This window comes from Pleurodeles waltl, chromosome 6, assembly GCF_031143425.1.
Source record: "Pleurodeles waltl isolate 20211129_DDA chromosome 6, aPleWal1.hap1.20221129, whole genome shotgun sequence".
Classification (NCBI taxonomy): domain Eukaryota; kingdom Metazoa; phylum Chordata; class Amphibia; order Caudata; family Salamandridae; genus Pleurodeles; species Pleurodeles waltl.
In genome coordinates this window covers 606,767,144-606,782,432 of record NC_090445.1, presented here as the reverse complement: position 1 = coordinate 606,782,432, position 15,289 = coordinate 606,767,144, and the positions used below count along the sequence as shown (strand labels likewise).

The 15,289-nt window shown below is 42.1% G+C and overlaps 1 protein-coding gene across 1 annotated transcript in view; it reads right to left on the bottom strand.

Annotated features, from left to right (window-relative positions):
* The window catches only part of CPNE5 (copine 5), a 995,886-nt gene that overhangs the window by 35,895 nt on the left and 944,702 nt on the right, over nucleotides 1-15,289 (bottom strand). Inside the window, exons 15-18 of the mRNA XM_069238884.1 lie at nucleotides 12,208-12,254; nucleotides 9,064-9,245; nucleotides 8,691-8,818; nucleotides 3,217-3,319 (exon numbers count right to left, since the gene is read on the bottom strand). Coding sequence (XP_069094985.1) covers nucleotides 3,217-3,319; nucleotides 8,691-8,818; nucleotides 9,064-9,245; nucleotides 12,208-12,254 — 460 coding nt within the window. The remainder of the gene's footprint in view (nucleotides 1-3,216; nucleotides 3,320-8,690; nucleotides 8,819-9,063; nucleotides 9,246-12,207; nucleotides 12,255-15,289) is intronic.

Here is a 15,289-nt window from a genome sequence, read left to right as displayed (position 1 = left end):
AGAGGTCCCAGCATCCGACCCTCCAGCACGAACAGAATTCTCTGCATCATAGTGAAGCCAGATTGATCCCCCGGGCCTGGGGTGGAATGTCCTAGTGGTGGGAGGTTGATCACAGGAGATCATCTACCGATCGCAGTGTGAATTTAGGGTCAGGAGGACTGTTCATGGTGGAACATGAATTTAGGGTCAGGAGTGATGTTCATGGTGGAGGTTTTGGATGCGTCTGTCTTCGATCTGGAATCCTGGACCGGCTCAGAGTGCAGTGTTGTGAAAAAGTTCAAAGTTCATGTGATTCAGCGAGGCTGCCTCCACAGCCTGGGCCTGTTCTGTGGTCACTTGGTCCTTAGTGGGCCTCGCTTGTGCCACTCTGTGTCTGGTTTGTTTCAGTCACAGGATCACCAAGTCCCCCAAGACCCGGTCAGTCTTGGGTGCGCCCACAAGGTGTTTGACTTGGACCAGGTCCTGACGCCTTCAGGTGTCGAGCAGATGTGGAAAGACTCACCACCTTGAGTTTTGCAGGGAATAGTAATGTGTAGTGAAGCTGGAGTTCACACAGGCATTGCTTTACTGGCACGTAGGGGCTCCTAAGACACTGTACCTCGGTCATGAAATCTGGGTATGACATTATTTCCATGTTCTCACAGTGACAGGGGCCCTTCATGCAGAACTGGTGCAATATGAGGTCTCGGTTGCAGTAGTTTAGAAATCGAGCAATGAGTGGGAGTGACGGTGCACCAGACGGAGGCGGCGGTTCAACTTTAATTTAAAATCTCTATCTATCCATGCAACCAGAGGCATCTTTCACTTCTTGAAATAGTGGTTAGCTGTTCTGTTTTATTCTCAGCGTTTCTTTATTTGAGAAAAACTCTTGCCTTGTGATTAAACAATACAGAATGTTTTTAAAGAGACAGTCTCTGCTTCAGCGATCCAGGGCTAACCTTAGAAAAAGAGAAGGATAATGCCTCTGTACTTAGTTGGAAGATTAGGAGCGGCATAACCGAGCATGGAGCGTGCCTTTCTTGATGGACAGAGACAGAAACAAGGGCCAGCCTGACAGATACTTGTGTTGAAGCTGACTTAAGGAGCTATTCTGATTAGGATCTCTATGGTTCTGCAGCCCAGCTTACCTTATCTGAATCTGAGAGCCAGGAGAATGTTCTGCATCATGAGTGGGTAGAGAAGACACCAAAAGGACTGCCTGCTAACAAGCCTGAATGTGCACTTTAGCTTCCCTTAATAATAATAATAATAATTAGAGGTTTCTTTCAGTTCAGTTCACTTGTAGTGTGCTTGCATCAGCTCGGCCTCGACCCAAAAATGCTAAATGTGCAGCTGAAACCTGATGGAGGCCTCTCGTGTAGGTGGGTGGCACTAGACCAATACGATTAGAACTACCCATTTGTGATTAAAGTGTTTGAGCCACACTGTCCAGAAGATGCCTCCAGCAACCCAACAGTGAAAATCTTGATTGCAAGTAGCATTTCTCATAAATGTCCACATACTTCTTTAAAACCTAAGGACCAAGGCTGATTTTCATAATCTGAGGTGGCATAGTGGACAAGAAAACAATAGTTTAGAATGCTACACCGAGTGGTTGGACTATTTGCAGGCTTTCCTCCTATCACTTTGTGTGTTGATGTAAAGCCCTAACTGGCCAATGATATGCCCAGATGTGGGTCATGTGTCCACTGTGCCACTGGAACCAAGATGTACCTTACTGAAGAGGCACAACTAGTTGGAAACAGGTGTTGGGTTGCTTGTGTTCCAGTTCAGAGAGGACCTGGCTTGGCAGTTCAGGTTCAACTGTTCCTGTTAGAGCAGGGTCAAGGATTACATGTGTATGAATGAGTCCAGTGCTTAATTTGAGCTCGTGGTTCCTGGGGCTTGGTACTGGCAGTTAATTGCCAACTGCAGCACTTATGACAGTCTGCCACATGGTGGCGCTGTCTGTCTAATTTAGAAATGAGCACAACAACAGTTGTTTATTCATTTAATACAGGGTAAAGTTCACTGATACCTAATGCCCAATCCATTCTTAGTGCTTTGGGAGCCTGGAATAGACAGAATTTTTGCATTTGAAGGCGTGAGATGGTTGGTATTTTTTGACAATTCTGGTAGGGGGAATGGGTGGTGCAAGCTGAAGAGGCCTCTTGGTGAGGGCTCTGGCACTTTTTCTTTTTTTTTTTCTTTTTTTACAAAGTAAGCACTGGCTGAGACTAATCTTAGGTGGCATAGTGGACAAAAAAATGATGGATTGGAATTCTACCCTGAGCGATGGCCAGTAGTTAAACTATTTCAAGCATTCCTCCTATCACTTTTTGTGAGTTTGATCATTCAAAACAGCCTTGGAGATCCAGGAGTAGCAGATAAATATTTGGACAGCTTGATTGTTTGCAATAGTACCTGAGGCCATCAGACACTAGTGAAAAATAAGAGTAGCCATTGACTGTACTGTTCACACTCTACAATGTCTGTCTACCACAGGAACCAGTGAACAGGCCTCACAGGACCAGTAAAAGGATAAGCAAGCCCAGGACTGTGTTTTGGCCCCTCACAGCACTCACCTAGCATATTGGCATTAATTCCATTATAGAAGACCATATCACAGCTTTGAAGATACATCGGTGTGACTGACTGAACATACGGAATGAAGATATTTAAAAAATATCAGGCATACGAAAGCTTAATAAATGTGACCAAACTGAAATATGCAATATTATTTCCCAGTACCCTTTGGTATTAAAAATTGGTGAGACTAGTTTGAGGTCATTATTGGCCTCTTGAACAGTTTCCAGTGCCTGATGACCACTGTATAAAGAGCACCTGTTGACGAGAGAAGCTGTCCAGTTTCTTTTGCTAATCTCTGTGTCCCTTTGTAGTGATTGTGGGATTCCTAGTTACCTTTGGTAGTGGTGGGTGTTAGGCCTGAGCCTGCACAGCGTCAGGTACACAAAGCTTACTTCCTTGAACTCTTGGCTGTAAAAGAAGTACGACAACTGGCTGATGGATCCTAACTCTTTGAGACAAATTGCAACCACTGCCTGACCTCTGAACTCCATTGACTATGGAACGGCAATCTTACCAGACAAATCTCACAGGTTTACTCCTACACTCGAACAAACTGCTGGACCAATCCAGGATGCTGGCCATCCCTGGCTGCCCTATCCTTCGTCGCCTGAGTGGATAAAAGAGATGAGATGACCCCATCACACTTACGTTGACGATAGCCTCCTTGGTCTGTGCCATGTCTGATATCACCCCATCAGTGATAATCAGTAGCACGAAGTACTGGGAGCCGTCCTGCACTGCAGCAGCATAGCTAGAAGAGAGACAAAGAAACATGGAGCAAGTTAATTGTCAGCAGTGATGAGGGCCATTGGAGAACAAGAAAACACTGCGTTATCATCAATGCCACATCTAGCGAAGGGTCAGTGTAACAAAAGCACATCTAGAGCAGGAACACTAAAGAAAAGCTAGTCTGCCATAGGATATGCATGTACCTAGAGGTGGAAAATGCTAACAAAACATATGTGCCAAGGAATCATCATATAACAATTACGGTGACGTTGTAACGAAGCACATGAGCATTTCACCCAACCAACAGATAGCCCAAATATGGCTATCTCCTTGGCAACGAGTAGAGCTATGGCATACTTTTCCCAATTGTTATTTCTAGAATCCCTCTCTGCGTGGTGTCCTCGGTGTGCTTTCTGAGTGTTACTTGGTCAGAGTGTCTGAGCGGGTGGGCAGGAGAGAGGATTTATAAACACTGAAGGTTGCAAGGAGTACCGGCTGGCTCTGCGCATGGTCCAATGTGCAGCACCAGTGAGTGACAGCAAGAGCGCTTAGACCCAGTTCATGCACCTGGATCACTAATAATGTGGTCAAGCATGTAGGGACTCATATTGTGTATAAATTATACACCTCAAGATAATACTATTGCAAATTTGGGGTTGAATATGGGTCACACTTCAAAAACACCACGGCTGAAGACCATTTGTGCCACTTCATTGAATATAGTATAGAGGCGTCTACAACAAATTAGCCCACATTCAAAAAGTCTCCTGACCTTTGTCAGTACATAGTTTATAAGCAATTCCGTATCAGTACCAGTAGTGTGACATTATTCAGTAAAATAATGTGAAAACTGCTGAAGCAGCGAGACCTCTAACTGCTGCAGGCCCGATCGCCTCTCACTGCTATACATCAATTAGGTCTGCTCTGCACAGACTAATTTAAAACAGAACCCAGGGATTAGGAGCCCTCTACAGCAGGGGTGTCCAACATAGGGCCAAGAGGATTGTATCCATTTCAGATTTTCAGGATACCCCATAATATGAATCTAAATACATTTAGTGCTCGGTTAAAGGTGCCTTGGCATTTGCGATTTTTTTTATCAAACCTAATAAATAACGATATCCTGGGCTCATAATCATCGCATATGATAAATATAATGCCAATAATAAATTGGTGCATTGTATATGGATTTTGGTGCTTATCGCACTATTATTTTCATGTTTCATTATAAATACCTTCAAGATTGTCCTGCTGAAAATTATCGGAGGTAAAATCCGACCATCAATTTTTAAAAAGAACCCCATGATTCTGGCATTTGTGCAAACTGCCGTTTGTGCAGCTCTGATAATTTTAAGGGGAATGTGTAATCGATGCCTCATTGACTATATATGGAAATTATTTACATAGTCAATGGTTATTGTGAAAACATCCATAGATCTGGCCCTCCTGGATCTATATCAGACATACTTGCTCTACAGCATACATAATTTCTAAGAAATCCCCATGCTTTGGGGGGCATGTGTTCACGCATACACTTGTCTCCATCTTTTGACCTCTATCTTCATCTCTGGGACCCTTTGATATTGGGCAGGAAAAGTCAGAGCCTCTTTCTTTAGAAGCAATGAGGGAGAGACATGGGTTGAACTCAAGCATCTGCTGCCCTGGGTCCTCCATTTGGTGTGCCTCGCCTCACACCTCTTGCTTGACTTTTAACTCACTCTTACAAAGCGGTCATATATTTTCTGACCTCACCTTCAAATGGCGTATCTAGACACAAGTTCGAGCATCAATGTAGCACAACTTAGCTTCCTGCACTCCCTCACAATCTTTACCATTTTTACTTTGCACCCACTTTCCACGTATGTGCTTTGAAGCTCTCTTCTGCCCTCTTTAAATGTTCTCTATCATCTTCACTTCAGCCGCTTCCCGATCCTGTTCCACTGCCCTGGACATTTTAACTCCCGATCCCAATCCACACTCTCATTCGCCTCTCCTTATGCCTAAAGAATCAAACAGTAATCTGAAGTGACTGATAGGTTCTACATTTTACCAATACAAAAAAACAACAAAATAATAAACAAAGAAATGTTAGGACCAGGACCAGCTGCCGCACTATACCCATAGCCATCCTTGTGGCCAAAAAGCAAGGTGAAAGAGAGCAGATAGACCCAGGAAATTCTGGAGACAGCTGCGGGCCAGCTCTATTTAGGAAGGACAAGAATAGTTTGACAGTATGGACCAGGACTGAGGCTGCTGGAAACAATCTCCCTTATGGACACATTTCTTTTCCGTTGAGGGAATCAGGGGGTTTCAGGTGACCAGGGACAGGCAGGTGTAGGTAAGTATTTGATACACAACCTGCTTTCCTCTTACATGTTGTTTAATCAGCTCTTGATTAGTTGGTGGGGGCTCTGGGGAAGATCTGCAATGACTCCCACGCACAGGTACGGCTTCCAAGACGTTGCTATGGCTACAAATTTTGAATTGGGATGGGGTAAAAATAAAACTAGTGCTACCATGGATATATCTTAGAGGGCACAATAAAGACGTGGAAAGTTATTAAGTGTTGCAAGCAGAGGTGGATGTGGTAGCAGGTGTATCAGGTGTATACACAGAGCTTTCAAAGTCCTCAGGGCTATGCATGAGCAGCTCACCAGTCCAGGTTTTTCTTTGCATTTTGGGACCTGTAGTCCTGATTTTAAAATAGAATATAGGATGGCAACTCTCAGAATGCAATGTCACAACCCTGGATAGGCAGAGCTACTCATGCATGAGCTTGGGGCACTGAGAGCTTTGTACACCAGTGGTTCCCAACCTTTCGATTTCTGCAGACCCCCACTTTATCAATACTGAAGCCCAGGAACCCCCACTGAATCATTATTGGAATCGGGAGACCACCCACTGAGTCATTACAGAAAGCTGGGGACCTAATCTGTTAATATTATTTAATTTTCTCAGCAGTAACGGGCCCCCTGAGGAGCCTTCGCAGACCCCTAGGGGTCCCCGGACCAGAGGTTGGGAACCACTGCTGTACACAATACCCAAATGTAAAAGTCATAACACTGGAGAAAGATGACTAGCGTAACTGTCTCACATGGTGTGTAACTTCGGACATCAAAGTGGATCGCCTGAATACTCATGTCACCATCATTGAGAAGAACTAAAATGAAACACCAGATCACCAAATTGTCCTTATTTCATTTTTCTAGGGAGACCAAATGCAGAGGTTTGCAAAAATGCAGTGGCCAATATTCAATGACCAAGAGCAAAGTATCACGAGGTACACAACTGCAACTCTAGTGGAGGAATCCAGGGGCCAGATGTAGCAAGCAGTTTTGCCCATTCTGTGTCTATGGGAAAATGTGTTCGTATGTATGGCCCCAGGTCAGCAAACACCACATAATACAGAACCCAAGATTGGAAACTATTACATGCTCTGACTCCATCATGCATGAAGGAAAAGCAACCACAAGAGGCATTACAAGACACAGACTGTTTGCAGTGCAAGACAGAATGGAGTGATTTTCCCAAACAGAATATTAAATTGTTCTTCTGGAAATAAACAGACTGCATTTCCATGAGGAATTGAGGATCCAAAAATGAGGTAAGAAACAAATATCTATCATAAAAATAAATGGGTATAGTCAGCACTCAATTTAAACATGATTCAAAGTGATGAGATTCACTCTAGATTTCCATGAGCAACAAGGATATGGTATCCAGAATGTCATGGTCATAGGAGAACAATTCTGAAGTGCTGGTGATATGAACAACCCCCATCCAATGGGATCATGAGATTAAGGTATCAGACATGTGACGAGGTTACGAATGCCACAATGTGAAAAATCTGTCAGGATATATCTAAATGGGCACACGTCAGTGAAAAAAAAACTTTTAAAAGACAGAAAGAAACAGGAAAAGACAGAGTTAGAAACTAACAAGGAAAGAGTAAGATAGCTAGGATGAGAGAGGAGAAATTAGATAGATAGATAGATAGATAGATAGATAGATAGATAGATAGATAGATAGATAGATAGATAGATAGATAGATAGATAGATAGATAGATAGATAGATAGATAGATAGATATTTGGTGTACAAATTTTTTTTCTGGGGGGATTCATTTGATTTGTCCATTGCTGCTGAAGGGGGTGCCTTTTTAATCAAAAGGATGCAGCTTAAAAGTTCACCCTTTTTGCTCCGTGGTTACATATCTGTGAGTGGTTTATAAAAAAAAAGCCGCTGTGTTGGACATTACTACACCAATTTGGTACTCACAACTGTTCTTCCTTTTTAGAGGGAAGAGACGGGCTACACTAAAGTCATATATACCGCCAATACAATATCAAGGGTCAAATCCACAATCATTCATGCAACTTTCTAGTAATACAATTGGGGACACTGTCTTGGCATATTATGTTTACATATAATCCTCCAGATCACTATCAAGATTTCTGCTACTAGAAGGGGTTTGAAATATCCTGAACAGTTAAGGTCAGTTAAGGTCAGACCTCCAACAGAGAAATCAGATCTCGAGAGATTTAGTCAAAGGTTGAAGAACTGAGGATGGGCAAAGCATTTCCATGCAGTCGGATGGGTGTTCAAATTATAAATTACCTAAATTAATTATTTTCGAATTCTTACATTAGTACTAACCTTAGCCCTAATCCTAAATTAAACAAAAATACATTTTTGACATTATTTTAAAATGAATGTCTTGATATTTTTATGAACTGAACACTAAAAAAGCTTTGCCTTAAACGTTGTTTTCGAGGTACTTTGGTTGAAGCAATGGTATAACTCACTGCAAAGGCTGAAGTAAATGTGTATTGGAAGTAGGGGCAAGAAGGCAAATGGTGAATGAAGAAATGGGGTCGGACAACATAAGTAATTTTTCCAGCTGTAGCCCCCTCTCTATGCTCCTTGTGGTCGCATTTCCAAACAACCACCTCCTTTGAAGTAATTGAAGACATCTGAATCTGTTATCCCCTCTGCAGGACTGGTCTTTAAATGTGCTCGTTCTTCCTTCATGCCAATATTATAAATAAACTATTAGTTCAATTACTTGGCATATTTAACTGATGGTCAAAGCAAACATGTTCACTGTGACCTTGGGTAAGGCCTACAGTGGACACAGCAGGCACATTGTCTCCATTTACAGAATCTGATATACGGAGCCTTTAAAAGTTTTTGGTCAAAGGTATGGAGGAAAGGACAACAGGAAGCCTAAGCAAGAGCCCAGCGTAGTGACCGATTGAGAATAGCAGATTCTAAATCACACTATAAAAACATAGGAGCAACAAATGAGGCCAACACGACATTGGCAGCACTCAGACAGTGGTCCTTTTAGGCTTGAATCTACGCAACACACAAAGAATTAAATACAGGACTGACTTGGCCACGTGGTTGACCACCGGCGCAAAGTTGGTTGGCCCGTACAGCTGGACGGTTTTGAGACTCCCGTGGTATGCTTCGAGGATTCCCTCAATCCCATTGCAGTAGGGGTTCTCGGAGTTGCCATTCTGGAAAAGAGGCAAAAGGACGTTTTTTAAAACTTTGATGTAGACACAGGCAATCAGCAACCACATCAACAAAGAGCTGAAGAGTAAGTGGGACAAAGCGATGCACCTGACATCATGCCAAAAAGAATGAAATGTAGCAGATGAAGAACAACAGGTTGAAAACGGGCAGGAACAAAGAAAGCATAATATAAGAGCAGCGAGCTAGGGAAAACAAAAGAATTATAATCAGTAAAAGTTGTACCCACCAGTGGAAACTCATGAGACACCCGCCCATCAGGAGGGATTTTGGCGCCAAAGCCGAGCGCTGGAAACATCTTGTCACTGTCGTAGTCCTGAATGATCTCACCCACAGCCTTGAGCGCCATGGCGTACGCATTCATCTGGTAGGGGTTCATGTAATGCAGCGACGTCGACTGTGAAGGATTACCTGTCGGCCAGAGCATATCATGTCAAAGGGAATTTTACATGGGAACTTTTTTCCACCTCATTGGGTCTGGCGTTAGCCAAGACTCTTTGATTTTAATAAAATTATATGTATATTATTCTTACATGGGGCTTTCAGTCATCCTTCCTCTTCCGTTGGTCAATTATTGTGTCATTCCCATTTTTCTTTCACCCACCTCAGCATATAGGAAGAGGCAATGGGTCAGCTTACTTCAGCAATTGGCTAACTCCACATTGAGTGACTGCATTCTGCCCCTATACAGGGAACACATTCATGCATGAAGTATCCCCCATAAGAGACGGTATCTACTATGGCAATCTGTGCTTTTTGAGACCAAAAAAATAATAATTTTGCTTTATTCAATTTGTTTTTCAGATTAACAAGAACTCGGCAGCTTACTCAGAACAGAGCTTTGCGAAAACCAGGACAAGCTAAAACAAGCATTGACAAAGCCAAAAGACTGGTGGCCAATGCCAGACATAATGGCTCTGCCAATGCTTGAGGACTGAGGTCTTTACGCATTAGCCCTCCTCAGGAGCTTCTGTATGTTCGACCAATCCATTGCCTCTGTGCAATCTGTACTTGTAATATAAGGGATTGATGCTGGCTGGACACTTTCTTCTAACTGGAGGAAGCAATGTGATTAACATGCCTTTAAAAAGTCTCTCTGTTCACGAGGGTGCAAAATATAGGGGGGTGGGAATATGCAAATATTTTCTATTGCACACGTCCCAAAATTCTTTTGAATACCACATTTACAACTTTTAGGCTCAAATTTCTCTTCTATTGTTTTCTCCATTTAAAAATGGGGCTTTCACACCCCACTTAAAGTTGCTGCGAGAAAAATAGGTCTGTCAACATCCATTTTTTTTTTCAAAGTTATGAGGAAAAAGGTTTTCAATTTAACTCACTAGAAAACATGACACTAACTTTTAGCGCCAATTAGCAGTTACGAGAAACTATTGCCATTTTTCAGGGAAAAATTATGCCAAGGCACAGATTGAGGAACATAGGAAACACTGCATCCTACTGGTAAACAAATATCAAAATCAGCATGAAGAGAGATGTGATTTTTCCCTCAATGTCCCTTCTTTGCATTAGTTTCAGTCTCTTCCAGCACACTGAAGCTAATGGGCAATATGTACAGCTAAACTTTCAAATGAACCCCACATTACCTTTATAACCCTATCATTTTCCACTCTGTTCACTTTCAGGGGTGGCTCCTCCGCTACGGCGGAGGAGCGTCGCCCCCCGCCAGCAGCAGCAGCTGCAAAACTTTTACTATAAAACAATAATAAACTACCTTTATTATCATTTTATAGTAAAAGGGACAGGGCCGTGAAGCTGTGACCAGCAGGAAGGGGGAGTGCACAGCACTGTCCCTCAGTGCGTATGTACGTTTGGCGGGCCATCTCGGGCCGGCCAAACACACATGCGCACTGAGCTCTCTCCAACCCGGCACTGTGTTGCTGGGTTGGAGACACCAGGCAGAGACTCTCACTCTGCCTTGAAGCACCCTGGACGGGCGCTCTGTCCAATCCTAATGCTGCTTTCATGCTGCTTGCAGCATGAAAGCAGCATTAGGCTTGGATAAAGGGCAGGCTGTGAGCCTGTGCCTGCAGTAGAGGACCTGAGTGCATCAGATCAGCGCAGCATGGTGAAAAAGGTACTTTTTTTATTAATATATATTTTTCATGACCTATTCCCCCCGCCACACTGCTCCGCCCCTTTTCCTGTGAGCCTCCCCTGTTCACTTTTACCTGAGGGTCATTGACACCTTAGTAATTGCTGGCAGAGCTCTAGTAACTGGTTAAGCAGTGGCCACTGAAAGTGCCTGCCAATGAGAGTTTGATAACGTAACTTCCCTTTGCCTGGCTAAGGGGAGACTGCATGGTTGGTGGTAGTCATAGAACACAATGTCTACTTATGCTAAATTGGGATTTCCAAGCGATCTCTAATGATAGGACAATTCCTTTAACCACCAAATGGATTACATCAAAGTAATATTAACAAAGGCCCAAGATAAATGCTTGTAGAAGTTGAACACTAGAAAGACCATTATTACTCTTATTTCACTTTATCTGGACCTAAAATGCCATAAGCAAACTAGACATTCTTTTGAACTGTTTGTTCTAAGTATGCCAAGCCCGACCCACAGTCTTTTGAAGTCAAGTGGATCATGAAAATCATTCCCGACATCTTGCAAGCTGCTCCCTCCCGCTCCCAAGCTCCAGCTGAAGAGAACCTGCAATCCAGGTCACTTACCTACTTTGAAGGACACCCTGCCTGCCTGATCCTGGATCCAGAATGTCATGAAGCCTGATTAGTCTTATCACTATGGAACCCAGGGAGAACAGAAGATTCAAATACTTGCATTACTCTAGAGAAGGTGTGAGCAATACACTTTCCTAGAGTAGGGGTGGGCATAACTTGCGTAATTTGCTGTAGCATAATTATGTGGAATTGCCACAAAATTATGTAAGATTCTAGGTAATTGTACTATAGCAGTAATTCTGCATTTAACACTATTTGGAGGCAAAGATGCATTTTGCTCACAGAAATAGCGTAAAATGCAACAGAAACCTCAAACTACTAACCTAGCACTTGGATATTTCTTATGCGAGAGTAAGATCGTACACAATATTATACTTACTTTCTGTTTTCCTCATCCATACCTTGATTTTGTAATTTTTACTCAAAGAAATCTGATCTGACAGAAAATGTGACATTTTGAAAATTAATGTGTGCCGTGGCCATAAGTACTGCTCTAGCAAGATCCCTCATGTAAATTTCGAAACTTTATGGACAATATCTTTGAGCTGCTATCTCGCCCGTCTTTTGCAAATGAGGGGATTATCACACAGATGACTGGCCCGCGCCACTCATAATTTTCAGGAGTATTATATGCATTATGAATGTTCCAGTGCTGCTACTGCATACTCACCATTCGAAGCTGTAAAGTCGATCGCCACAGTGAAATTAATCTGAGTTCTGTAAAGCACAAGAGAAATAAGTAATTAGGATAGTATTAGTTGTAATATATTATTTTCTCATGCGAAGCTGACAGCAGATTTCTTTACACTCTCATTTCCTTTATAGTAACTGTTGAATGGGCATAGTCCTTCTTTTCTGGCCTCTTCTTGCTATTGGACTCTCCTTCCCTGTTTCTGATCTCAGAAGTCATTTAAAGCGCCCGGAGGACAGAGGTAAGTGCAGTATAATCCCTAGTATAGCGGTATGGTGCCAAATATACCATAGGCTAAACATCATCTGACAAAAATATTGTGTACTAAATATCGTTTACAAAAATATAGGCCCTTTGTAGTTAATAGAAAAGCTGCCCTTAATGGGACATTATTCTGATAAACGATTTTTAAGACATAAAATGAATGTAATTTTATATTTTGTCAAGATAAGCAGATTTGCTACCAGTATAACACAACACCCACCTTCTTCCCTCTCTACAGCCATTCCTCTATCGCTTCGTCTCTTTCCCATTCTGTCTTTAATTTCTACCTCTTTACCCAGCAGCACTTTCAAGAGGCCTTGGATAGTGCTAAGTGTTATAGAAACATCTTCCCTCTTTCTTTCCTACTTGTTCTTCATACATGTAATTGTGTAAGATATACATATGAATGGCGTCAATATAATAGTGTACAAGCACTACAAAATAGTGTATCAAAGATTCTGGAGGTTGCATCTAAAAGTGAAACCAACCCACATGCAGATTGATCATGTTGACATCCCCCTTTGTGGATGTTTTTTTTTTTTTTTTTTACAGACCCACCCCCTTTGTGAATTGCAAAATATATGCTTATTGGAAATGGCTTCAAATTAAAGTAAACCAAAGTGGATCACTTCAGATGCTGACCCTGAGAATTCCATAGGACAGACTCTCTTACATTGGCCACGGGATAGTCCTAATATTACCTAATGTCACTAATTCCAACAGGTCTAAATCCTTGATTCACATGTTAGCCTTTTCTTTATTAAGATGAATTTATATCACTCAAAAACAGGAAGCTACCAAGATGAATCTTCCAGATGTAAGTACTGAGTTGACTATATGCTTGCAATGTTCGTAGTCATTAGGGAGTAACATTTCTTAAAGTCACATTGCAAAAGTATGTATTTTCTATTCAGCTACATCTTACAATAATGTATTCTTTACATTTAATAATGCATTGACATATTTGTGTATTCCTCTTTTACTCTAGCAAACCAGCTCTTCTCAGGTTCTGCATAATCTCTTTCAAAGTTATTTTTCTTCAGCCTAGTGCCGGACCACAATAAATATAAAAACTTGGTTTGCAGTTTTTCCATATACTTCTGAGGTGGATTTCAATTCTTCAAACTGTTAATATGCAGCACTCACCACTTGCATCCCTTCAATATCTGCTTGATAGTGCAGTCATACCTTATGTTTCTCTTCATCATGTCTGCTCACCTGCACCATTCATTCGGCTATTTCTATTTTTCACAAGCATTTGACATCCTGTTTATAGCTATGTCATGTAATGGGGTTTGCACCACTCATGGCAACTATATTGTATTCTATCCATACTCCAGGATGCTTTGATTCAGCATCCTCTGACTGCTGGCTTCTTTACCTCAGGAGCCATCAGCCACTGGCTTGAGACATTGCCAATCATATTTTGGATTAACTGTCAGGACAATTCTAGTCTCAGCTTCTTATTAATGGCTGTTTGAGTTTGTCCTGCCACCCCCAGTGGACTGCAGGAGGAACTATTTTACACCTGAAAAATCACACATTTATTGCTTTATCTCTCCAATCCAATATCTAGTCAAAGCAATCCTTGTTGTAATTGTTTTTCACTTCAACAGGCACCGATATTACTACAGTCAGCACTCAAGTGCAAGCATAAACCTATTGGGGTTGCCAATACTTGGATTAAAAAGCAATCAATGGCAGTCTGAACTTCTACCATGAAGTTAAAATTAAGGTATACATTTTCTTACCAGCTAGAAGCATATAATCAGTCACTGCCAAAGCTCTAGCGCTCACATAAGCCTGGCTGGAAGTCCCTGGTGAAAATAATCATTTAACAATCTAATATAAATTCACCCTTCTTGTAGAGTGCCTGGTACCTCGGAGAGCTATTCAAAGAGGCATATTCTGTGGCTTATTTATAATAGTATGTCTGTTGTCGTCTGCAAGAGAGATTGGGTGATGGGGTGGGATGAGACCATTTTTATGCCAACAAAGTTGTATTATTTGGATAATAGAAAGTTAAGGCCAGATGCATTAAAGGGTTGTGTCTATAGAAAAATGTTTCAGAACATACGGCTGTTAGCGTCTTCCAGAGTAAGGGACTGAAGTGCTCTGCAAGGGAGCGCATGGTAATGGGGTTGTTGGAGAGGGTGTATTGATTGTAGTGGTGAGGAAGTTGAGTTTGCAGATGTTCCTGGCTAATAATCTCAGCTCTGTGGTAAAAGACTTTAGGCTGGAGGTTAAGGAGTTTATAGCATTAGATAGCGTGGAAAGGGTCATGAGTGTAGTCAGGGCAAGTTTATGTACTGGGAAACCTTCTATGAAGAGGGTTGGGAAATGAGGTATCCTTTTTCCTGTGGACTTAAAGGAAAGCTGAACAATGTTCGGAGAGAGGCTGCAGGGGTTAAAGGTGTGGGAAGAGGAAGGGTCAAAGCAGAGTGTATGTTTTGATACAGAGAATTGGAGGTGTAAGTGGGAAAGAGTGTTGGGGCTGAGGACTGTTTGGACACAGGGGTTGATAGAAGAAGAAGAAGATCTAAGAGTTAGGCTTATGTTCGAGGAGTATGGCAGTAGGCGGAAGCTGGAGAGGAGCATAGCAATATCAAAGGAGGAAACTGCTTGATGTATAGTGGCAAGAAAAAACTGTGGATGATCTAAAATAATGGGGGTAGGGAGAGTAGTTGAACTAAAGGAAATGCTGGCATAGGAATTATGGGTTAAGAATAGATAGGGGGAGATTTGGTATAATGGGAGGCTGTGGTCAAGTTGAGAGTTAGGGAGAGAGGAATGAATG